Here is a 23977-nt window from a genome sequence, read left to right as displayed (position 1 = left end):
CACCGAGCTGGGGTGCCCGCCTCAACCTACACGTAGGTAGGGGGGGAATACGAAGCAGTCCCCGCGCGTTGAGGACAGTGAGTCTTCACGGCCTCAACGGCCAGGCGGATTGCTCGACGCTGGTCGTCTTCAGACTCGCTCTGGAGCAAGGCCTCCCAGGCTTCTCTACTGTCAATGTTTTCCTTGGCCCCTGGGGAGCCAACACACTACCATATTATATGGCATTAAACTACAGATAGCGGCAAATATGGTGGGAGAGTATGCGGCCACCAGCGACAATATGTACCAGGCACGTACGTCACGCAATCATCGTCAGGGGAATTTCCTGGCATTCACGATTGTGACATTTTCCTTGTTTAGCCTACCACTTAGCTAGGACAGTAGACATAAAAAGATTTGTTTTAATAAAGCAATTGTGCTCTTGATGACGTATATCTGTTGCAGTTTGAAATTCAGGTATTATTTGTTATATCAGCGAGTATTTCAGTTGAAAACAAGGCCCCCCCCCCTCCCGGAATCCTGGCCACCTATAATAGTAGTAAAAATAGTAGTGCTTGGAAGAGTCTTTAGCGGTGTAACCTTAAAGGAATATACTGATCAAGACTACACGCTCCCACAGAGCCCAGCAGCCAAATTGACCGTAGCGCACAAGCAGGCTGGCTTTAAAACCTGAACCACACTTCCGGGTTCGGTTTTGAGCCCGCGAGTTTTGAACGCGAACTGGTGCGCGTCACGCCGCCTGCGCTGATCGGCGCAGGCAAGTGTTTTCGCTCCTACTGCTCAACCGCGCGCTGTCTTGACGAGGAATCGTTTTTTCGGTTATCTCGTAATATAAATAAGACTGCGAACGATCTTCACAAGCCTCCATCGATTCTGTCCTGTGTGTAGCATGCAATTTGATAAAGTAGGCGCAAGACGCCTTGTCAAGTGAGGAAATGTTTATTTTGCTCAATAAAAGTGCTCGCCCTGGGCTTTTGATGCATTCATCCAATGCTGTGGCACCAGCTAAGCAACAGTACATCCCATACGAAGCTCCACAGAACGGCTTCAACTCAATAAAGCTAATAATCAAGCACGTATCATTTCGGTATTTAGACCTTATAAAGCCGGAACACACGAAAGTGGTGCTGTAAAAAAGGTGATCCTTGTCCCTCACCCAGTGATATATGAAGGAAGTAAACAAACTGTGAGATCTACCGGCGTCCATCACGACATGGCGTTTCCCTGCCCAGCTTCTCTTGTGTAAAAATGGTATGTCGGCATCCCCTTTTCAAAGGCGAAAGCCGCGACAAAACGTTCTCTCCGCAGATGAGCTGTGGAACAAGGTTATCTGTAGGGAAACGAAGAACAACACACATGGCCAGTACTTTGTGCTTCCACCCAGGTCTCGTGTACTAATGTATGTTAGGACGTTCTGCGGTTTCCACTTATTCACTGCACCTTACAATCTTATTCAGTTGTTCAATATTAGTGATTCGCACGGCAATCTATTGCGAAAACTGACTGCTAAGTGACACTGAAGCGATGAGAGTCGCGGAGGTCAGTGCCGTTTACCAATTTCTTACCAGTAAGCAAGCTCCGGAAGGTCAAAAAAACTCCAAGCGCGTTTCCAAGGTGTAATTTTCTTTCTCTTTTACTAGTCATTAAACTGATATGTTATATGATACTAGCTAAGAAATTCAGAGGAACAACTGTCGGCATTTCCGAAGATTTTTGCGCCACAGTTCGCCTAGCTCGTAAGCGCCTCACTGAATTCGGAAAGACGAATATCCAGTTTAAATTATGTTACGACAAACTCGTTTCCGCTAACAAAACCCACATTTTCGACCAGCAAGCCGATAATGTAGTTAAGCGCAAAACTTAGCAATTACCTAAGTCGAAGCCTCATTCCACCCCTCCTAGTCCTTCTATTGCTTTTTTGTTCACTAATATTCGCAGTATCATTCCAAAGCGTGATTCTTTATGTGGCCTCATCAGCTCATCTTCAAGTAATGTTGTCTGCCTAACAGAAACGAGGCTTAATTCGTCTGTTCTAGATTCTGAGATCCTGCCCCTCCTTCCCGACTTCGACATATTTCGCAAAGAACGAGCCGATGATAGTCGTGGTGGTGGCGTCGTTATCGCCACGAGTCATCACCTACGTTGCACCCCGGTTACCATATCCTCATCTCTTCAACTGCTTTGGCTTCATTGTACTGCATCCTTCCCGCGAATCCTTCTTGGCATTTGCTATCGCCCTTCTTCTACTGACTCTCCATTTCGCCGCTTTTCCATGACGCGTTATGCGAGATAACTACCTCATATCCTAACAAGCGTGTGCTACTATTAGGTGATTTTAACTTCCCATCAATCGCTTGGTCTAATCTAGCTTCCTCAGTATCAAACAATAACATGGCTAGCGAGTTCGCGAACACGTGTCTCACATTTGGATTAACCCAAGTTGTTAGTCATCCCACTCGCACTACAGACCATTTCTCTAATATATTGGATTTGGTACTAGCTTCACACCCTGATAATCTTTCCCCTATCTCCTACCTGAATGGCCTCAGCGACCATAAGATACTGCACGCTTCTTTTTCATGCCATATGTCTAATCAAACAAAAACGAAAAAAAACACTCACGCTTTAAGATAGAGGCGATTATGACAGCATGACCCGAGATTTAACAACCTTTTATGATAGATTCACAGATGACTTCTATCTTCGTTCACTTGAGTCTAACTGGTTACTGTTCAAATCTGAATTCATGCGTCTGGGTAAATTATACGTTCCTACCGTAACAATTAATGAACGGAAACAATCCCCATGGTTTAACAAAACACTAAAACGACTGAACAACAAGAAGAAACGTCTCTTCCGTTCTGCAAACTCTTCTCAATCCGAACCTAAGTGGGAAAAATACTACCTTGCAGTCAAACAATATGACACGCAAGTCGCAAAGGCCAAACGTGTTTTTTTTTTCAACCACGCTGCCCTCTATGTTGCACAATAACCTAAAACGTTTCTGGCAATGTATTAATCCCCAGTCGTCCAACACTGTTTTTCTACTTGACAGATCTAGCTCCCTAGTCCCTGAAACCGAGGTCGCTGAAGCTTTAAACACTGCATTCTGTTCTGCTTTTACTAATGAATACCCTGAAATTCTTCCCACATTACCACCTTTGACTTTTCCTCCTATGACATACATTACGTTTAATGCGAACGGAATTATTAAAATCATAGATTCCTTTAAAAATTCGTCCTCGTGTGGTAATGATGGCATTAATTCCAAGGTTTTAAAGAGCACTAAGCACATTAGCAGTCTTTTTCTAACGCTAATATTTCAACAGTCTCTCACAACGGGATCAGTTCCCTCTGACTGGAAGATTGGTAAAATAATTCCCATCATTAAAAAAGGCGACCGAACAAATCCTAGAAACTACCGTCCAATTTCAATCACCAGTCTATGCTCGAAACTGATGGAGCACGTTATACATTCCCACATTGCCACTTTCCTTTCATGTGTCAATTTCTTTCATCCTAATCAGCACGGATTTCACAAAGCTCTGTCTTGCGACACACAACTTGCTCTTTTCCTACACGATTTGCATTCTCATCTCGATCGCAACAACCCCACTGACGCTCTCTTTCTGGACTTCGAAAAAGCCTTCGATAAAGTGTCACATATTGTTCTCCTGCATAAACTCTCGCACCATAGTCTTCACCCACACATTAATTGGATCCGTGAATTCCTAATCGAGCGCCTTCAGTTTGTTTCCGCTAACTCGATCTCCTCAATCCTATCTCCCGTTCTATCCGGTGTGCTCCAAGGCCCTGTCCTTGGGCCTCTCCTCTTTCTCATATATATTAATGACCTTCCACTTAACTTTTCATCCAACATACGCCTTTTCGCGGACGATTGCGTTTTATACCGACAAATAACAAATGCTTTAGACTGCTCCGCTCTTCAGGAATACCTCCTCCAAATCCAGGCATGGTGCAGCAAATGGTACATGTCCCTCAATGTCAGCAAGTGTTCTCACGTGTGCTTTCATCGACGTCGTAATTATATAGTGCCATCCTACTCCCTTAACAACTGCACTTTAACACAGTGTAAAACATTTAAATACCTAGGAGTGCATATATCTAGTGACTTATCTTGGACCCATCATATAAATCAGTTAACTAATTCCTGCAACCGATTACTAGGTTATCTACGCCGTAACTTGTAATCAGCGCCTCCCTCAGTCAAACTACTAGCATATAAAAGCTTAATCCGAACTAAACTAGAATATGCTTGTGCTATTTATGAGAACCATCAGGTTAATGTGATTAATACCATTGAATCGGTTCAGAACCCAGCGACCAGATTCATTCTTTCTGACTACTCCTATAACACAAGTGTTATATCCAGGTTGTGTCTTAAAATCCAGGTTGTGTCTTCCCTCGCTCACCTCCCGCCGAAAAAGTGCTCGTCTTCTTTTATTATTTTTTTTTGTTCTTTCATTTACAGCCCACAGGTAACCAGGTCATCATTCCAGCCCATCGTTTTTCCCGCCACACACATCCTAATGCTGTGTATCTACCACGCGTCCATTCCACTACGTATGAATGTTCCTTTTTTCAATACACAGCCCGTGAATGGAATACCCTTCCTTCAGACATCGCCCTCATCACTGACATTTCTCGTTTCAATGCTGCCATCGAAGACCATCTTTCAAGTCACATAACCTAACCAGACACGCCGTTTTTTTCAATGTGCCCACCCTTCATGTAATGTCCGGTTCAGGGACCTTTGAGGTATATTAATAAATAAATAAATAAATTGTTGCGAAGCACTTTGAGCAGTAAGCGTTCGCGACTAGAACGTTGGAGCAGCGAGAGGTAGTGTAGCCGACCGAGCACCGAAACAAGGTTGTTCTTTCTCGTCGTCGTTGTCTCTCTCCTAGCCACAGCCCCACTGCTCCCTATTTTACAGTACAGTTATCTCCCCCGCGGAGAAGGAAGCCGTCCCGGCGACCTACGGGTAGGACAGCACAGGCGGATCATAGTAGGGCATGAGACACTGGGCATGCACAATTTCGCGTTCACGACGGCGATGATCCAAAGGTAGCTCGAGGGGTTCCACAATATAGTTGACTGGAGACGTTTGGTTGATCACGCGGTATGGGCCTTGGTACTTCGACGCGAGTTTCGGTGACAGTCCAGTGGTAGAGGCTGGAACCCAAAGCCACACTAGCGAGCCAGGAGCATAGGATACAGGAGCATTGGAACTTCCTCGATGGTGCTTCTGGCGTTGCTGGTCTTCTGACGTAAATATACGGGAAAGCTTGCGACACTCTTCTGCCTGTGCAGCAGCTTCGGATAGGGTAGTTGTTTCCGTGGAGTCAGGGCGGTACGGAAGGATAGTATCCATTGTGGAAAAAGGTTCGCGTCCGTACAGGAGAAAGAAGGGCGAAAAGCCCGTGGTAGTCTGCGTGGCGGTGTTGTAAGCGTAGGTCAGAAAAGGTAGAACATGGTCCCATTTGGTTTGGTCGGATGCAACGTATATGGCCAGCATGTCACCAAAACGCGGCCTCTGTCACTGAGTAATTCCCTGGGAGCTCCGTGCCGAAGGATGATGTGGCGCAGGAGAAACCAGGCGACGTCACGTGCAGAAGCGCTGGACAAAGGGGAAGTTTCCGCATAGCGCGTAAGATGGTCGATGGCCACGATTACCCAGCGATTGCCATCTGATGTGGTTTGCAGAGGTCCATAAATGTCGATGCCTACTCGATCAATAGCACGTGCTGGGCAAGGCAAAGGCTGCAATGGGGCGGTTGAACGACGAGGGGGCTCTTTAAGACGTTGGCGAACCAGACAAGAGCGGACATAATGATGGATGAATCGATACATCCCCCGCCAGTAGTAACGAAGGCGTAGACGAGCGTATGTCTTCAGTACCCCTGCATGCGCGCACTGGGGTTCGTCGTAGAACGCTGCGCAAATATCTGAACGCAGGTGTCGCGGGATGACAAGCAACCATTTGCGGCCGTCCGGAAGGCAGTTGCGACGGTACAAGAGCCCGTCGCGAATGGAGAAGTGATGTGCTTGGCGACGTAATGCGCGACTGTTAGTGGGTGTCGATGGGCTGGACAAAAAACGCAGCATGGACACAATCCATGGGTCTTTCTTCTGCTCCAGAAGAATGTCCGTGGCAGCAAGGGAAGACTCGGACAATGAGGCCTTCGGGAAGCTAGCCTCGTCTGTTAGTGGCGAACGAGACAAGGCATCCGCATCCGAATGTTTTCGGCCACAACGATACAGCACGCGAATGTCGTACTCCTGCAGTCGAAGGGCCCATCGAGCAAGACGACTGGACGGTTCTTTTAAGGACGACCGCCAGCACAACGAATGGTGATCAGTTATGACGTCAAACGGGCGGCCATTAAGATACGGACGGAATTTGATTATCGCCCAAATTATAGCCAGGCATTCCTTTTCTGTGACAGAATAGTTCGATTCAGGTTTAGTGAGTGCACGACTGGCGAAGGCAACGACGTACTCATCGAAGCCAGCCTTTCTCTGAGCGAGAATGGCCCCAAGGCCAACGCCACTGGCATCCGTGTGTATTTCAGTTGGAGCACTTGGGTCGAAATGGCGCAGGATTGGTGGTGACGTCAAGAGACGACGCAGCTTTGTGAAGGCGGCATCGCAATCCGGTGACCAGGTTGAAAGGTGGCGGCCACCATGAAGAAGCTGCGTTAAAGGTGCTATTATAGTGGCAAAATTGCAGATGAAACGGCGAAAGTATGACGCTAATCCAATGAAGCTGCGCAGTTCTTTCAAAGTCGTTGGTCGGGGAAACTGGGCAACAGCTTGTAGTTTCGCCGGATCAGGGAGTACACCTTCTTTCGACACGACATGGCCGAGGATGACCAGCTGCCGGGCAGCGAAGTGACACTTCTTCAAGTTAAGCTGGAGGCCAGCATCGGCGATGCACTTTAGGACGCGTTCAAGCCGAAGTAAGTGGGAAGGAAAGTCCGGTGAAAAGATAACGATGTCGTCCAGATAACACAGGCATATCTGCCATTTGATGCGGCGCAAGATGTTGTCCATCATTCTTTCAAATGTGGCAGGCGCATTACACAGGCCAAATGACATCACGGTGAATTCAAATAAACCGTCAGGTGTGATGAAGGCCGTTTTTGGACGGTCTGACTCAGCCACTGGCACTTGCCAGTACCCGGATCGTAAGTCTAAGGATGAGTAGAATTCAGCGCCTTGGAGGCAGTCTAGCGCGTCATCAATACGGGGTAGCGGATAAAGGTCCTTGCGTGTGATCTTATTAAGTCGCCGGTAGTCCACGCAAAAGCGCGCCAACTTGTGCCATCTTTCTTTTTTACCAGCACTACAGGAGAAGCCCAGGGACTGTGCGAAGGTTGTATGACACCGCGTTGGAGCATGTCTCCAACTTGCTCAGCAATCACGCTACGCTCCGTGGCGGATACACGATACGGCCTGTGGCGTAAAGGCGCATGGTTGCCGGTGCCGATGTGATGGACAATAGTGGAAGTACGGCCTAAGCGAGATCGTTGTAGGTCGAATCACGTGCAAAAGCGGTCTAGAAGATGGACGATCTGGGCGTGCTGCGCTGGAGTGAGGTTGGGATCAATACACTGGTAAAATGTTGGGTCACACGGCGGCGTGGGAGGAGAAACTTGAAGGGCCAGAGCGTCAACCGGAGGAGAAGCCGGGTCGTCAGGCACATCGTAAAGGAAGCTTGGTTCGATTTCGTCGGCATAACCAAGACACTCATTGTCGAGCAGCCTAGCAGGGCAAGGAAACAGGTTCGATACATAAAGTGCGCTCGAACCTTGTCGAATGGCAAGAAGGGCAAAAGGAAGCAAGAAAGGATGGCGGCGAGCAACAAGCTTAGACGGCGTGAAAAGAACTGTGGAGTCGGAAAACCCAACGCAGGAAACGGGTACAAGTGCGGCAGAGTAAGGAGGAATCTCGGTGTCGGCGGTGACGAATACACGACCGGAAGTGTCATCAGTATATTCAAAAATGTTGGTGCCGAACGGCGACAGCGCGAGTTCAGCACGGGCACAATCTATAACGGCATGATGAGAGGACATGAAGTCCCATCCTAAAATCATGGCATGGGAGCAGCGAGGCAGAACAACGAACTCAATATGGTATTAAGCGCCGCTTATAACAACACGCACGGTACACTTCCCTAAGGGTTCAATCGGCGCAGCGCTTGCTGTACGTAATGAAATGGCTGAATAAGTCGTCGCGACTTTTCAATGGTAAGACGAAGCTGGTCCGAAATCGCTGATATTGCTGCTCCCGTGTCTAACAAATGCATGAACGGCAATGTCTTCTGCATAAACTTCAAGGACGTTAGCAGGAAATAAATGAGGTCTTGAGGAGTTCGCTGGCATCGCAGTTCTTGCCTCCGGAACTGCGGTCCTTAGTTTTCCTCTCGGATAGCTTCAGGACGACGGATAAGCGGCGACAGAGAACGCCGACGGGGAGACGGAGACCGACGGGTATTGAAGGGTCGGGAAAGAGGAGACGAGGCTTCGAAGGGCTGAGCGGCAGTAGCAGAACGGGACGGAGAGTCGAAACCGTTACTTTGTGCCCTCGGAGAATCCGAAGGATACCATCCACGCCGGCGGCAAAGCCGTGCTACATGCCCAGGTAGGCCGCACGAATAACATATAGGCCGATTGTCATGGGTGCGCCATGGATTTCGAACAGCGGGCGGAGACTGTTGGAAATATTGGCGAGGTGGGCGCACGGGCTGCTGTGGCGCTGCTTGGGGGGCAGGAGAATATGTTGCAGCTGCTTGCGGAGGTGAGGGAAAGGTGCTGGTAAGTCTAGATTGATTACCTGCAGAAGGAGGCCTTGGATTAGCGACAACGGCAGCGTACATAAGTGGCACTGGCGTAGGAGGCGGTTGATGAGCTAGTGGTACTGCGTTAGCGACTTGTTCTTTATCATGTGACGGAGATCTGGAGACAAGCGCGGCTCTGAGGCTGGAGCGACTGGCAGAAGAGAGAGTTGGCGCGCCACTTCTTCTCGTACAATTTGCTTGATTCTGTCGAAAATTTGTGAACTGCAAGGAGTAGAAGTGACACCATCACTCAGAGCTGAAAGCGCGACGTCCGGAGCTATTGCTTGGCGCGTAGAAAGCCGTTGCTTGCGCAGCTCCTCATAGATCTGGCAAAGCGTTATGATGTCGTCGACCGTCTGAGGATTCCTTGCCAAGAGCATTTGGAAGGCGTCATCTTCTATGCCTTTCAAGATGTTGTTAACCTTGTCATCTTCGGTCATATCGGGGTCTATACGCCGGCAGATGTCAACTACATCTTCAATGTAGCTCGTAAAAGTTTTTTCCTTTTGTTGGGCACGACAGGGAAGCTGTTGTTCAGCCCGAAGTTTGCGCACAGCAGGGCGACCGAATACTTCTTGAAGTGCCGTTCGGAATGCTGTCCAGGTGGAAAAGTCAGCCTCATGGTTGCGGAACCAAAGATGGGCGACTCCGGAAAGGTAGAATGGGACGTAGCCAAGCTTGTCAGCTTCAGACCATTTGTTGTGGGCACTCACTCGGTTGTATGATGACAGCCAGTCCTCTACGTCATGATCGTCAGTGCCATTGAATATGGGAGGATCCCGTTGGCGTACGTGGCGCACCAGGACAAACGACTGGAGGCGGTGCCATGGGTGGCGTGGTAGGACTAGTCTCCTTAGGCATGGGAGATGTGACAGGGATCGTCCGGCTTCGGAGTTCCAGGTTTGCAATAAGTCCAGCACCTTCCACCAAATATCGCGAAGCACTTTGAGCAGTAAGCGTTCGCGACTAGAACGTTGGAGCAGCGAGAGGTAATGTAGCCGACCGAGCACCGAAACAAGGTTGTTCTTTCTCGTCGTCGTTGTCTCTCTCCTAGCCACAGCCCCACTGGTCCCTATTTTACAGTACAAAATAAATAAATAAATAAAAGACTTTTTGATGATGTAATAACGCTTTCGTAATTGATTATCCTCAAAGAGCTCTGCTGAAGCCGTACATACAAAGGACTGTAAGTGTGCTTTGTGAGTAAATTCCCAGGCTTCAATGCAATAAGCTAAGTGAGAGTGAACGACAAAAATGTATAAGATTCTCAATGTTTCCAAATCGGATTGACTCCGAGCCTTCGTCAGATATGAGCATGAGGAAGAGAGCCTGCCATATAGCCTGTCGATATGAAGCTTCCAGTAAACAGCTGACTTAGCGCAGCAAGTGACGTAAGTACAGGAAGCATAAACACGCCGATTGAAACTTTCACAGTCATGATCACACAAGCGTCTGAACACCAGTCAGACTTCTGAGGCCGAGTATAACAGTAAGACAGAACTGTATACTCTCATTTTCATTTGTGTGCAGGTATTCATGGTTCACAAATACCTTATTACCTAGAATTTTCCTTCCTATTAGTCTGTTTGCCTACCGAACATTACACAATGTAATGTTCGTATTTGCTTTTTACGTTGTTTTGTCGTATAATTTGTGTGTTAAGGTATACTTTATTACAGTATACGTGTTTTCTTTTGCGTCTCACATGCAAAAACAGTTGTATTTCATATATCATTAGCCTCTTAGATATGGGCCTCACTATTCTTGTATTAACGTATCGAATTCAGTAGAAGAGAAGGTATAGATGTGCAGATCGATCGAATAAGTACATCTGTGGAGCATCTGTGTAGTCACCAGTTGACATCAATGCAGTCACTCGAAACTGTTCAGCATCATTTCATGTTTAGTATTTATTTCAGTAACGCAGTCAGTGGAATTAGCGGGGCCGCCGGCGAAGCTTATGTTGCGGTGGCGTGCACTTTTGTGCGCATTCTCTCAGGCTGATGTAGCAGTTGCACTCTTCGCACGGTCCTCTCCAGCCAAATGCCTCGCACCGCCCGACAGTAGAATTGTAAAAGAAAAGCCTCCGAGGGGACGACGAGCATGTTGCGCGCGTAGTAGGCTTCCAACAATCTGCGTAAATGCATGACCAAAATCTTCACGACAGACATGATTATTTCTTTACTCACTTTTCCCGTTCTGGCCAATTTCATTTTGAGCATCACAAGGTATTCCATTGCTGCAATGGCCACCACCCTTGCTTGCAGTTTACGCATCACGTCTCAAATGTGAAAGACAATTGAGAAAATGCGATGTGTAGTGTCAACCAAAATATGGCGGCATCCTTTCTGCTACAATGGCAAGGCTTTGTTCCGAAAGCTCTCTAGCGCGAAAAGCAGAAAGCTCGCACATTCTCATGTAACGTCTGAGCGAATCTATGTCTTTTCACTGGCCGTGATATCGATTAATGAATGTTCGCGGAAGTTCGCCTAAGTTCTTTTATTTTTGTCCTAGCACTCGAGAACGCTATTTTTTCGTTCTGTTTCCCTAGTTGCCTTTCCAGCTCCCTGCATCGTTAATTTTAAAGCGAAGCTTCCTTTGCGAACCGCCCTGCGCCTCTCTTTCTGGCCGTGGCTGATGCCTGCTGCTGCTTCTCGTGCGTTCTCGCCGAATACCTCACGCTCGGACGGACGGACGGACGGACCGATGGATGGATGGAAGGGTCGATTTGTTAGATAAGGAAACGACTTGTTTGGATGGTTACAAATTGGATGAGGTGGCGCCACTGTGCGTGGTTTAAATAGGTGGGCGTTTCCTAAAAATCAAGTTCTTAACGCATTGTCGTGTCGTCTCCCTTCTGTCCTTGTTCGCTGGCGCTATGTATGCTTTCCAAGTCAGTTTACCAACATGCCCAACAAATGGCGATGCATTAACCGCATCACGAAAGCTTTGTCTGACATAGATTCCAACATGTACGTGTTTAAAGAGAGCGAAAAAAACTCTTTCGTTCTTGAAAGGAACTCTCGTCAGCCGTTTAATTATTATCATCTTTGTGCCTCCACAATTTCCCAATTTGCTTTTCGTTCTGTCGTGTGCGTCTGGTTCTCGTCCTCGTCTATCTACTATCAGCAGATCAAAGAAACCGCGAACCAATATCCATTTAAAATTTGCCACTTGAGAACATGCCGGTATGGGGTAGAAGTAATAAAGGTTGAAGCTTGCCTCGCTAAGTTAAGCTGCCCAGAAAACGAAAGCAGATCATACAGGGCTAACAACTAGAAAGCTTTATTTTGTTGGCAGCAGTAAAGAGCATTACAACCATCTCATCAAACTTCAAACAGGAACATTCGCCTAAAGTTCTACAGCACTGTTAATTTATAATCATCACAAAGCCGCACGGAGAACATTTGAAGTACAAAAGCCTTCCTTATCCTGTGATGGGCGTGTGACGCCAGGCCCCCGATGACAACTCAGTAGAATATTGTTTACTGGGAGATACTGACATATTATACAGCAACCTTTCTAACCTTCTAGAAACATCAAAGGTTGTTACCATGTAGGTAACACAAAGCCAGAAAAAAATTCAGTAATATAGCAGACCTCTTGGGTAGGTGCAATTCCGAGGCTCTGTAAAATAAATGTATGTATAAAAACAAAGTCAATTTTTGTTACATCGTAACTTTGCGCACTGCATTCTGTAACAGAAAAACCACAGATGTGCTGAGAAGCTTGCAACGGTCGCTAATTAGCATTCGACATTGCATATATGACAATTGAGCGCGGAACAAGTTATGAAAATTGCTTATTTAGAGTGCAAGAGGCTTTTGTAAATACAGGGACGGATTATGTTAAAGCTTGGTATTTTTTACACATGTGACCCGCCGAAGAGAAAACAACTCACAAGTTTGAGATTTTTTTTTTTGTAAACTCTACAATGCAGCTGCATATTCTTGTCACACGTTTCTTGGGCAATAACCACAAATACTAAAGCGATGACTTTTTTGCACTACAACGTCCTCCCCCCCCCCGCTCATCCCCCTCTCTCAGGTTCTCCGATTTCCTCCTTTTCCTTTGATTCCAAGACGAGCAGTGTGGGCCGATCTCAGCGAAAATTTGTAACTGCAAACTGAACCAATCCACAGACGATGGAATCAAAACTGGGCCGATACCAAGGACTCTGTATTCAATGGTGGGGACTTAGTGGGCCCATTCGGACACCAGCGTACGATTTGTGTCCTTGCTTGGATTTTAATGTGCTTCGAAGCGCGAGCCTATCCGGCACGCACTGCAATCGGGAGTATCGTGATAATGCTATCGCGTCACAATCGTTCAGTTGTAATATATAGGCCTAGCGTTTGTGATTTTTCCTCCGGGTTGGGCGTCGGTGTCTCACCGAGCAGATGCAGCAGTGCGTCTTTCACACAACTGTTACGAGGAAACGTAAAGCCCGAAGAATATATACGGGACAGATGACATTCACAGAACACGAGCCTCAAAGACTTCGTGGTCGCACCCCGTAGTGGGAGACTCCGGATTAATTTCGACCACATGGGGCTCTTTAACGTGCACTACAAATCACGGTACAAGGGTGTTCTCTTTTCCGGCATTTCGCCAACATCGAAATGCGGCCGCCGCGGTCGGGACTTCATCCCGCGCCTTCGGGAGTAGCAGCGCAAACGAAGGCCACCATACGCCATCAGGCCGAATGCGAGTAATGTTGATTAAACACGTGTCCCTGCGAGCGTCTGAAGCAATAAACATGCATTGCTACGCTTAATACTTCTATGTACATGAACCTTTGTTCGCAATGCATCAATCGCCACTCGCAACATGAGGAATTCGGCTGCAAGTCATCACTGCTTCCACGTCTAATACCACGAGGCTTCGTGAACTTGTGTTTGCTTAGGCAAATGAATGTTAACGATTTCTCACGTTTGAAATAAAACAAAAGTTCTACGAGTCAAACGTCTTGTTGCACAAAATTGAGGCGATACTCTTCTGGAAAGCTTGGCTTAACGCAGATGTTAGGCGAATCAAATCTAGTAACTTTATTTACTTCAACATACTCGCGCACGCTTCTCGTTGTTGTTACAAGAACTAATGCTTTTCACTTAGAATTTACTTTCCTAAAATCACTAATCATTCCATTCCTTTTGTTTCACTAAAATAGTCGTGCTATTCTTACTAAGTGGGCGAGAGAGGTTGCATCTATAAATTTGAGAGCGGAATCGCAGTGAATTACCTATATTTGCGGAACACCATGTTCCCAACGTTGCCAACTTTCAATGCAAGCTTCTTTTCTGTTATTTTCGGAATTATATCTATAAGCGAAGTCTTATTTCGGCAACATCTAAGGGGCCTAAGTACTTCACTCTACGCTTGGTGGTCGTCTATCCCATTTCACTACTATTTATACAAAATTTTGCTCTTACTTCAGCACGGTCCAGAGGAAGCAACATATCTATTTCACTGCTATGCATAAGAAATTTTGCCCTTACTGCACCGCGGTCCAGACGAAGCAACAGCAAGAAAAACAGCAAGGACCGCACCAACAAGCAGAACGTTCATGTTCTGCGCAGGAGGTGAAACAGCTGTACATGCGCAGCACGCAATAGGGATTTTTTCGCTTAGGTTCTGAGCTAGGCCTGCAGACACGCATTCGCAGAGCAGCTGTTCTTAGACAATGGCTTACGCACGGTACACGTCGCGCGCGTGTCATGTTCGTTTCATAGCATACGCGGATACTGTAAACCAGCTATAGCCTACTGGCACACCTTTCGTGCAGACAATTGCTGCTACCGAAAGCGTGAGCACAAGTTCTTCACGCCGCCTCAGTATTGTTGCTTAGTCATCGTGTTTACGAGACATCCAGCCAGCTGTTGTTCTGCCCGAAGGGTTGCACACGGCAGTTCCAGCAAGGAGCTCCGCAGAACACGTTTTAAACGCGACCGGGTGAAAAGGTCGCACTCACGATTGCGAAACCGAAAAAAAATGCAGGATGCCAAAATTGTGTAAGATGACGTCGTTGAACTTAGCTGCGTAATTCTATATGGGATGTGCGCTCACTGGATCAGAATATGGGGACCGCGAGTCCCGGACATCCCAGTGTAGAGAGTGGCTCTCGTCTCATTGATGGCGTACCGTACCTGTAACTGAGAACAAGCCAAGCCTGGCGGTGATTAGGCTGTCCAGTGCCGTCTGGCATGGCGGCAGCGAGAGGGGGTGTTTGAACACGGAGCTCCGGGTTTGTAAATGTATCTAACGCCTCCACCAAGGGTGAATATAGTTTTCGGTCAGAAGGAGTCCTCGACGAACAGCGCCCTTGCAGGAGCTCACAAAACCTCAGGTGATGCAGGCACACAGCGACAGCTAAATTTTCTTACATAGAGAAATGCACACATTCATTGAACAACACTAACTACACTTCTGTCACTTTTCGCCGCTTTAGGGTTATACGTGCATGCAAAACGTATAGTATATCACTCTTAATTAATTTTTACCAGCCGGGGTAGATTAGTGGTTACGGCGTTGCGCCCCTGAAATAAAATTCACGGGTTCAATCTTGAACGCGGCCACATTCCGATAGCGGGCGAAATGCGGAAGTGCTCGTTTACTTATATTTAGGTGCAGGTTAAAGAAGCCCAGCTTGTCAAAATTGATCCGTAGTACCCCACTACCTCGTTCCTCTCAATCATGCCTCGGTTTCAGCATGTAAAGGGCCAGAACGCTTTTTTTATTCGTCCTCATATACAACGCACCAATTACATTTGCATTCGTTTTTTTTTTCGTTGTCGCCATTCATATATCTCTACAAATTCATGCGGCGTCCGAAAGAATGCCTCTTGAAGGGGGCGCACAGTCAAGTCCGTCCTCATTCTTAGTTAGGGTTACCAAGCATCCCCTCCCCCAATTTAGCGAGGCAGTTACCTCCTATTAAGTAAATGTCCCCTGTTCCGACTATTGCTTTTTTTTCATACTTGATAAATTCAAGCACACCAGATTTTGATTCTTAATGCCCGAGAGCTCGTTTGCACATTATTCTTTTTGTGCGTGTGTGTGATTGCAATTTATTGGCGCAAGGCCATCTAAAGCCAAAGAGCGCCCAAACATGTCTTGATTTAGCAAAATTATGAATTTAGGACTATGACTTAATATAGAGGCTGTATAGAGGCCTACGCGTAAGATATATCGATAGATATTAGTGTATCAATTCTAATATTATTACTAAAATAAATATAAGGCCTTAAATGCATTAGCTGCAGGCACACGTGCTTTAGATCTTGTTCCAGCGTTCATTTTTTGTAAATGAATGAATACGAAATAAATGTTGATTGATTGATTGATTGATTGATTGATTGATTGATTGATTGATTGATTGATTGATTGATTGATTGATTGATTGATTGATTGATTGATTGATTGATTGATTGATTGATTGATTGATTGATTGATTGATTGATTGATTGATGTGAGTAGACCGAGTCCCTTGCTGTACAATTCTTGCTTACGCAAGAAGTGCGAGAGCTCAGACATACTTTTGTGCATCAGATTGTACCTCACCTGAGAGTCACAATCTGACGGTTAGGATGGAGTGAGATAATTTCTAGAAAGTTAACTTGTGCAAGATAATTGAGCACTCTTCTAAAGTTAAAAGTGAATCCTCTGATAAGAACCTCGAGGCATGGGGCGGATATATGGGGTGAGTAGAGCTCCCTAAAATGAGCCACTCGCTCTCGGTGAAGTTCAGGACACTGAATGAGGACATGTAGAACGGTTAGGTTCTCACACCGCAGCGTGTGTGCGTCTATGGGTCAGTTGCAGTCAAGAGTTAATGTGTGCCATAGGTGTGTCCTATTCTGAGTCGTGCCAGGGTGACTTCGGTGAGTCTATCAAGCTTCAGTGAGAAAGGTTTGGTTAACTGCGGTTTAAGCAGCTGCAACTTATTTTCAGCTTCCTTGCCCCATTCAGCTTGACAACAATTACGGGGCGCCTTTCGTAGCACATGTTTCATGTCTACACCAGGTACCCAGCCTACATCAATTGTATCCCGATGAGCCGCTTGTCCAGCATTTTTGTCTGCCATTTCACTGCCTGCGATCCGAGAGTGGCCTGGCACCCAGCATACAAGAGCAAGGTTTAGTTTACACGCTACATGAATGTGTTTAAGGAGCTTGTTTATACAGGGTTTCGGTTTGCTTTACCACAGGAGGACAGGGCTGTGACAACGCTTAAAGAATCTGTGTATATATATTATAGACTTTTGTATTTTGTGCTGTACTATGTACTGAACAGTGATCAGAATATCGTACGCTTCCGCTGTGAAGATGCTGCTATGGTTCTGCAAGGTTTTAGAGTTGGGGAAGTTTCGGCCATGTGCTACGCATGATACCGAAGTTGCACACTTTGAAGCATCAGTGAAAAATGCCATAGATCTGTACTTGTCTTCAAGGGACAAAAAAAATGTTGCTGCATGAGGGCACTTGGACAACTCCTATTCTTAAGCTTTTTAAAGGACAAGTCACAGGTGGCTATGCATTGCTCCCAAGGTGGGGTGAGTTCAGCATAGTCACTTTCCTGTATATCTGTGAAAACTATTGCGAGTTTTTCCGCAACAGATTTTACTGCTAACGAGAACGGCGGGGCGTGTGAAGGCCGGTTTAAATATAACTTATTTGTGGACGGATCATTTATGAGTGCTTTGAATGTATGTTGCTTTAGCGACATGATTCTTATTGCATAGGCGACTCCGAAATGTGTACATTGATAATCCGGTGGCCACTCATTCGACTCTATATAGAGGCTTTGGACAGGGCTCGTACGAAAGGCACCAAGTGCTAGGCGGATACCTAAGTGATACACAGGATCGAGTAGCTTAAGTGTTGTCTTTGAAGCTTACTGGTAAACAATATGTCCATAGCCTATGCGTGACAACGCAAGGCTTTCAAAAAAAGATAGGAGACAATACCTATATGTTTCCCACGATGCTGAGATAAAATCTTTAAAAGGTTCATGGTTTTTGCCCATTTCAGCTTCAAATGTTTCATATGCTGCATGAAGGTTAGCTTAGTATTGAAGAATACACCCAAAAATGCTTGTTGTTTTCTATTTACCAGGCCTCTCCCATTCATCGTAATGCAAGGGTCAGGACGTACCCCTCTTAGTCTGGAAAACGGCACACAGGTGCCTTTTTTCTGCACTGAATCGGAACCCGTTTTCGTCTGTTCATTTGGCGACCCGATTAACGCTTAACTGTATCTGGCTTTCACATGTGGACAGGTTGCAAGAATTAAAGCTGATTTGGGTGTCGTCCACATGGACAGAATAAGATACCATGGATGGTATAACAGAGCGGAGAGAGAGAAAGAAGAAACTTTATTGTAGAGTGATATGTTTTATGTCGTTGGGGCCGCAGTCCAGGGCCCCAATGGCTGTCGCTACCACTCGTGCTCGTCGTATCAGGGCCAGCCAGACCTGAGGCTCTGAGCGACGGAGGATCGCCTCCCACTGCGCATATGTTGGTTGGGGGGATTGTAGAACAGGGATATCCTAGGTAGTTTTTGGCACTCAATCGTGACGTGGAACGTCGTCGGTGGTGCACCGCAGCCTGGGCAGGTGGTGGGATAAAAGGTTGGGGAGAACTTGTTGAGAAGGAGGAGGTTCGGATATGAGTTGGTTTGAAGCCGTCTCAGGGATACGGCTTCATTCCGGGAGAAGGATTTGGGTGGAGGGTGATACCGCAAGCGCCCTAGTGTGTAAATGTCTAGAGTGCCACGGTATGTGTTGGGCAAATTCTGCGAGGCTTGATATGGGTTGCTCGCCTCACTGCCAGGTGCCCGGCAGGTTAGCTCTCGGGCAGCCGCATGAGCGCGGTCATTGCCCGACAGTGAGGCATGAGCAGACGTCCAAATCAGCCTGATGCGTGGGGTCGAGGGATCTGGAATGGCGGGGAGCTTATGTGTGCTGGTGAGAGCGCGATCGGCTTCCTGAGGTATATGACCCCTGAGGTAGGCTCGACATGCGTCTTGGGAGTCTGTAACGATGTTGTGATAGGGTTTTGGTGGTCTTTACATGTGACTGACGATATGGTTGATGGCGAGTGCTATGGCCAACGTCTCCCCTGTGAGCGTAGCCTCGGTTTGGACGCTACACGAGGTAAAGATATTACCCTGATCGGCCGCCACCACCGACACTTGTCTTTCTTTATTTCTGATCGCAAGAGCATAGTGGGCAGCGTCGGTATAATAGACGGTGCCCTCCGGCTGGGCGTTGAGGAGTTTCCGAAGGCATCTAACACGTGCATCCCGGCGACCATTATGATGCTCTGGATGCATATTGCGCGGTATGGGCGCTAGGGTGAGTAAGGTTTGGATGTTTGATGGGACTGGGACATGCTATCGCGTAGAGGGTGAATGCTGTGGGTAGCCCAGCAGTGAGAGCAAATGCCTGCCTGTGGGGGTCAGAGCGGAGATAGTTGATTTCAATTATAAAAAGTGTGCAACTTATCACTCCTCCCTGTGATAAACCGTTTTCTTGAACAAAAGTGAACGATAGTACATTGACAATTCTTGCGCGGAACTTCCTTTCAGAAAGGTAATTTCGAAGAATGCTCAGCATACTACAACAAATTCCATAGGACGACAGGTCACCATTAAAAACGCGACCTCCCATACTTTACAGACACATAAATTATTGTACACTGGAATCATCTTGCTGTAATCTGCTTCTTGCTGATTGGAGCCAAGTCATAGATTCTACTGAACCAGTAGAATCCTATACAGAGTTCATAAAGGTCTTTAAGGCGGTTTATGACAAAAGTTTTCCATGTAAGTTAAGAAAACGAGCTCAGAAAGCCCGTAAGCCATGGGTCACATGGGAACACTTGCAGAGTTTAAAAGAAAAAAATAAGCTCTACCAGCGTTTCCAGAAAGCAAGACACCCAACTCACTTGCATGTTTTAAAGCGTTTCTGAAACAAACTAAACAAACAGCTCCGAGAAGCAAAACGGATATACAGCACCAATCTTTTTTCTCCCGAAGTGTGTAGGAGACCCCACCTAGTCTGGAAACGACTAAATACCGTACTGCAAGGCGACCCCAAAGAGGAATCAATTTTATCAATCACCAATAGAGGCGAGACATTAACAGATACCCGATTAGCGGATTCCTTTAACTAGTACTCGTTAAAGTGAGTATTTTAACGAGTACTTTAACGAATCCAGAATCTATAGCAAATCGTTCCGACGGACACACGCAACTCCTGCACGGTTCGCCACTCCCGCGGGACATGAACCCCGCGCACAATCAACCCAGAAGGCTGGCACACGGATCGTTCATCCTGCGCGAAATACGTGATAAGAAGATTCTAGCCTCTTTAGTAGACGCGGCACAGTACCCGTCCAGAAAGAGAGAGAAGGGAAGACGGAAAGGCAGGGAGGTTAACCAGACTGAGTCCAGTTTGCTACCCTACACGTGGGGAGGGGAATGGGGAGTGAAAGAGGGAGAGAGAGAGAGAACTTAGGTGTAGGATATCTATAGTCGGGCACTCAAGTCTGTTGCCCTCAGGTAGCGACAAAGCGCTCGAACCGCTTTCTGGGCCAATGAGCTGTGAGGCCAGGCTCCCAATTGGCTTTCGTTGCGCCACCACGGTGAATGAGCAAGGTCAAGTCACAAACGCTCTCACAGTCAAGACCCACTAGTCTGAGATAGCAGCAGAAGAGCTCTGTTGTAGCCTCGACGGGGCAGCCGGGCGGAGGATCTACAGCATGATGCCTAAACAGCCGAGGCGAGCAGCGTCGCAAGAAAAAATTGTAGGACGCTTAAGATTCGTCTTCAAGATTGGAACGCGATAGCGTTATCGCACGCCGTTCGCACCGCCCACTATTCGCTCGGCATGCTCTTAACGAGACGAAGGGGAAAAGCGGGCGAGTGCCGCCCCACCTGTCGGGGCAGCGCCGTACATTGCGAGGAGCGGGTCTTCTGTGTTTGCTGCAAGAAGGCTCTGCGTGTGCGCCAAGCGCAGAATAAATGTAGCGGAAACGTACTTCGCTACTCGCTTAACTGCGACTTCTGTAATTTACATGCTCATATTTACCGATATACACCGCATTAGAGCTTTCTACGGCACGTTTCTAAGGCAACACCGCATTCACTAGAGGAGCTTTTGTCGCGCTTTGAACCAACGAACTCATGGCAGAGTGGTAGCGTCTCCGTCTCACACTCCGGAGACCCTAGTTTGACTCCCACCCAGCCCATCTTGCAAGTTGTTTTTATTTACGAATTGCCTTCCGGAATTTTCCGCTCAGGGCCAACGCAGCCAACACCGGCTTTTCTGAGACACGAGCTCCTTAACGCTATCGCATTAAAAGCCGGACTGCTTCAGTCGGGGACCAGACCAACAATGATTTTATTTCCGCGAGGAGAAACGCTGCAGACAACACACAGCGTTGGGTGCTGAGTGGCGCACTGACGAAAACGACCCAAAACTGAAACCAAAAGTAAGTTAAACCGAAACCAAAAACAAAAGTAAGTCATGAGTTACAGAAGAGCGCATGTTAACACTGTAACACGCGCGTTTGCTGATGACATCTTTATACAATATAAAATGACATCTTTGGCTTCCCCATTTTAAGAAAAAACACACAACATGAAAACTGAAAACGCACACGATTGCACTACAGTTCTGAAGAGTTTCAGTACCTGTCATGGGAAGACGATGAGATGCAGACTAGCGCACACAGATCGCACATGAAAAAGAGTTCACAGAGTACAAAAGCAGACATTGCAGACATCTGTATGCCCCCTGGGACAGCACTGATGGGTGGCTCATTCGCCCTGAGCCTGAATGGAGACAGCTCTGTGGCTGTCGTGGATTGGTCATGACATTGTGCGTAAAAGCACTTTACACTCCAAGAAGCTGGGATAGCCCCCCCCCCGTAAGGACGCTAAAGATCCAAGTAATGTTCAAAAACTTTTTGGCATGAAAGGCCAATTCGTATGGCGGTCAGTACCGTAGTAATTATGTGCGTACTGCACGATTACGCTACAAAACACGTAATGCATCCCCTATACCAGTAGTAACCGGAAGAAAAGGTGGGAGACAGTTATCAAGGGAAGGGTAGTCACTGGAGTGACTCTTTTCTGTGAGGTTTTCAAGGAAATCCTGTCGTGCAGGGTATTTTACAAGTTTGGATGCATTCCAACGTTTGCCATTTTCAAGCTTGAAACCATCGCAACCTACCCTACAGTAAGTCTTAAATGGACTCGAGTATTTAGGACGGGACTTTTCCGAGTTACGTACTCGGACAAGATCTCCTGGGCGAAGTTGAGCGCATTTTGTTGCGCGACGATGGTCCACGCACGTCTTAACACTTTTGGCGTAAGAGCCAAATTCGTATGCAACCACTTACTTAATAGTCTGGAAGCTGTATTCAGTATCCTTATCCCACACAAACGGTTGTCCTTGCTTTAGCAGTTTCCTAAGTGGTTCTGTCAATTCGGTGAAATGCGCCTGGATCGGATGCGATGTGGTGAGGTGAACCACATCGGTAGCAATAGCCCACGATGTCCCGACTGACTTCGCGGAGTTTGGGCCGGGCGCCATGTTGGCCGGCCTCCCCAAGGTCGCGACTTTTCACCATGCCGCCGAGCGCCATCTTGAAGCCGCCGAGTCGAGGCATAAGGGTGGCGGGAACCGCCATCCTGCACGCCCGGGCAAAAAAGGTGATGGCTGGGGACGCCATCTTGGCGTTGCATCAAGACGCGCTGAACAGACGAGCTTTCGAAGACTTGAAGTTTTTGTGAATTTGCTGTACGGTTCGTCCGATTTCCTGGGCCTTCTTGAGCGTGATGGACGATCCTTCGTAGAGTAACCTTTCTCATATTCTTGTTGATGCGACGCCTTGAAGTATTTGGTCACAAAGGGACTCGTCATGCCAAGCGCCGAACGCTCAAGCAGGCGCTAGCCTTTGTAGCACGGGGATGAACTAGGTAGTTGCTTCCTGTCCCGGAAGATAATGCAGTGCAACAGGGCATTATAACTTTCTTCGTAGTGCTGGCCGAAGATGCGAAGAATGTTTTCGAACGTAGTAGCCGTCTGGTCCGTTTGCGACGCGAGGTCGTAGTATAGACGCTGCCCCTCGAAGCCTAAGTTACTCAGTAAAATAGCTTTCTTCCTCTCGTCTTGTAGTGCCTCGCCTCCGATTGCCTCGAGAAACGCGCAAAAATACCGTTTCCACGTGAGCCACGGTACCGGAGAAGTACCGGGTAGAGCCAGGAAAGGTGGCATGGGGGGCACGAACGCCATGGTGGGCACCGAGAACAAAGGCGGAGGAGTTCCGGTTGACGGAGGAGACGTAGTTGCGGCGTCTTGCATGCCGAAAGCAGGAGTAGGAGCAGAAGTAGTACGGCAACGCAACGTAGAAAGCAGAGTAATGGTTTACATCGTCACCAGTTTCTTGTAGCTTCGACGGGGTACCCGCACGGAGGATCTCCGGCATCAGGCATAAACGGCTCGAGCGCGCAGCGCCGCAAGAGAAAACCGGACTGCTTCCCTCGGGGACCAGACCAAGAATAATTTTATTTCCGCGAGGGGAAACGCTGCAGGCAACTTAATGCGTTTGGCGCTGAGTGGCGCACTGACGTAAACGACCGAAAACCGAAACCAGAAGCCAACACAGGATACCCCAAGGTCGCCATCGCACTCGCGTTCACAGATCCGACCACCAACCCACGTCTCCAGCGATTCACACTCGGCCGTCAAAGCCTTTCTCTCAGAAAGGAGCCGTTCCAAGACAAGCACTACAAACAGCCAATAGATCCACACAGCTGCAGCATCACACCATCTGCTGGTTCCTGGAAGACTCGGAGAGATCGAGGACGCCCCTCCCAATCTCTATGAGATGGCTCACAGTAGCGCGCGAGACCTAACCCTCCGCGACGCCACCTATTCTGGTCGTGACCATCCCAACGAGAATCGGGACCCTTCCTCCACATATAACGAGATGACAAAGCACTTTTATCTAGACCGCAGAATATACAGCAAATCTCACAATAAGCTCACGAGGCTTCAAGCCCTCACGTTCAGAATGCTTCAAGCCAACGCAGAACAGACTACATC

The 23977-nt window shown here is 47.5% G+C and overlaps 1 protein-coding gene across 11 annotated transcripts in view; it reads right to left on the bottom strand.

Annotated features, from left to right (window-relative positions):
* The window catches only part of LOC142564331 (uncharacterized), a 258021-nt gene that overhangs the window by 211795 nt on the left and 22249 nt on the right, over positions 1-23977 (bottom strand). For 2 of the 11 annotated variants that reach the window (XR_012824551.1, XR_012824549.1), the window contains exons 1-2: positions 14296-14467; positions 12464-12490 (exon numbers count right to left, since the gene is read on the bottom strand). The exons of 1 other annotated variant lie outside the window; for it this stretch is intronic. Coding sequence is in view for 3 of the 10 variants with exons in the window: in XM_075675300.1 (XP_075531415.1) it covers positions 12464-12490; positions 14362-14431 (97 nt within the window). In the remaining 7 variants the exon portion in view is untranslated. Of the gene's footprint in view, positions 1-1197; positions 1608-10748; positions 10997-12416; positions 12491-14295; positions 14508-23977 lie in introns of those variants that run through there. 8 more of the 11 variants (XM_075675300.1, XM_075675303.1, XR_012824552.1 and 5 more) reach the window with 6 other exon arrangements.

Source organism: Dermacentor variabilis, chromosome 11, assembly GCF_050947875.1.
Source record: "Dermacentor variabilis isolate Ectoservices chromosome 11, ASM5094787v1, whole genome shotgun sequence".
Classification (NCBI taxonomy): domain Eukaryota; kingdom Metazoa; phylum Arthropoda; class Arachnida; order Ixodida; family Ixodidae; genus Dermacentor; species Dermacentor variabilis.
The sequence above is the reverse complement of the archived record's forward strand: the minus strand, read 5'-3'. Positions and strand labels throughout refer to the sequence as shown.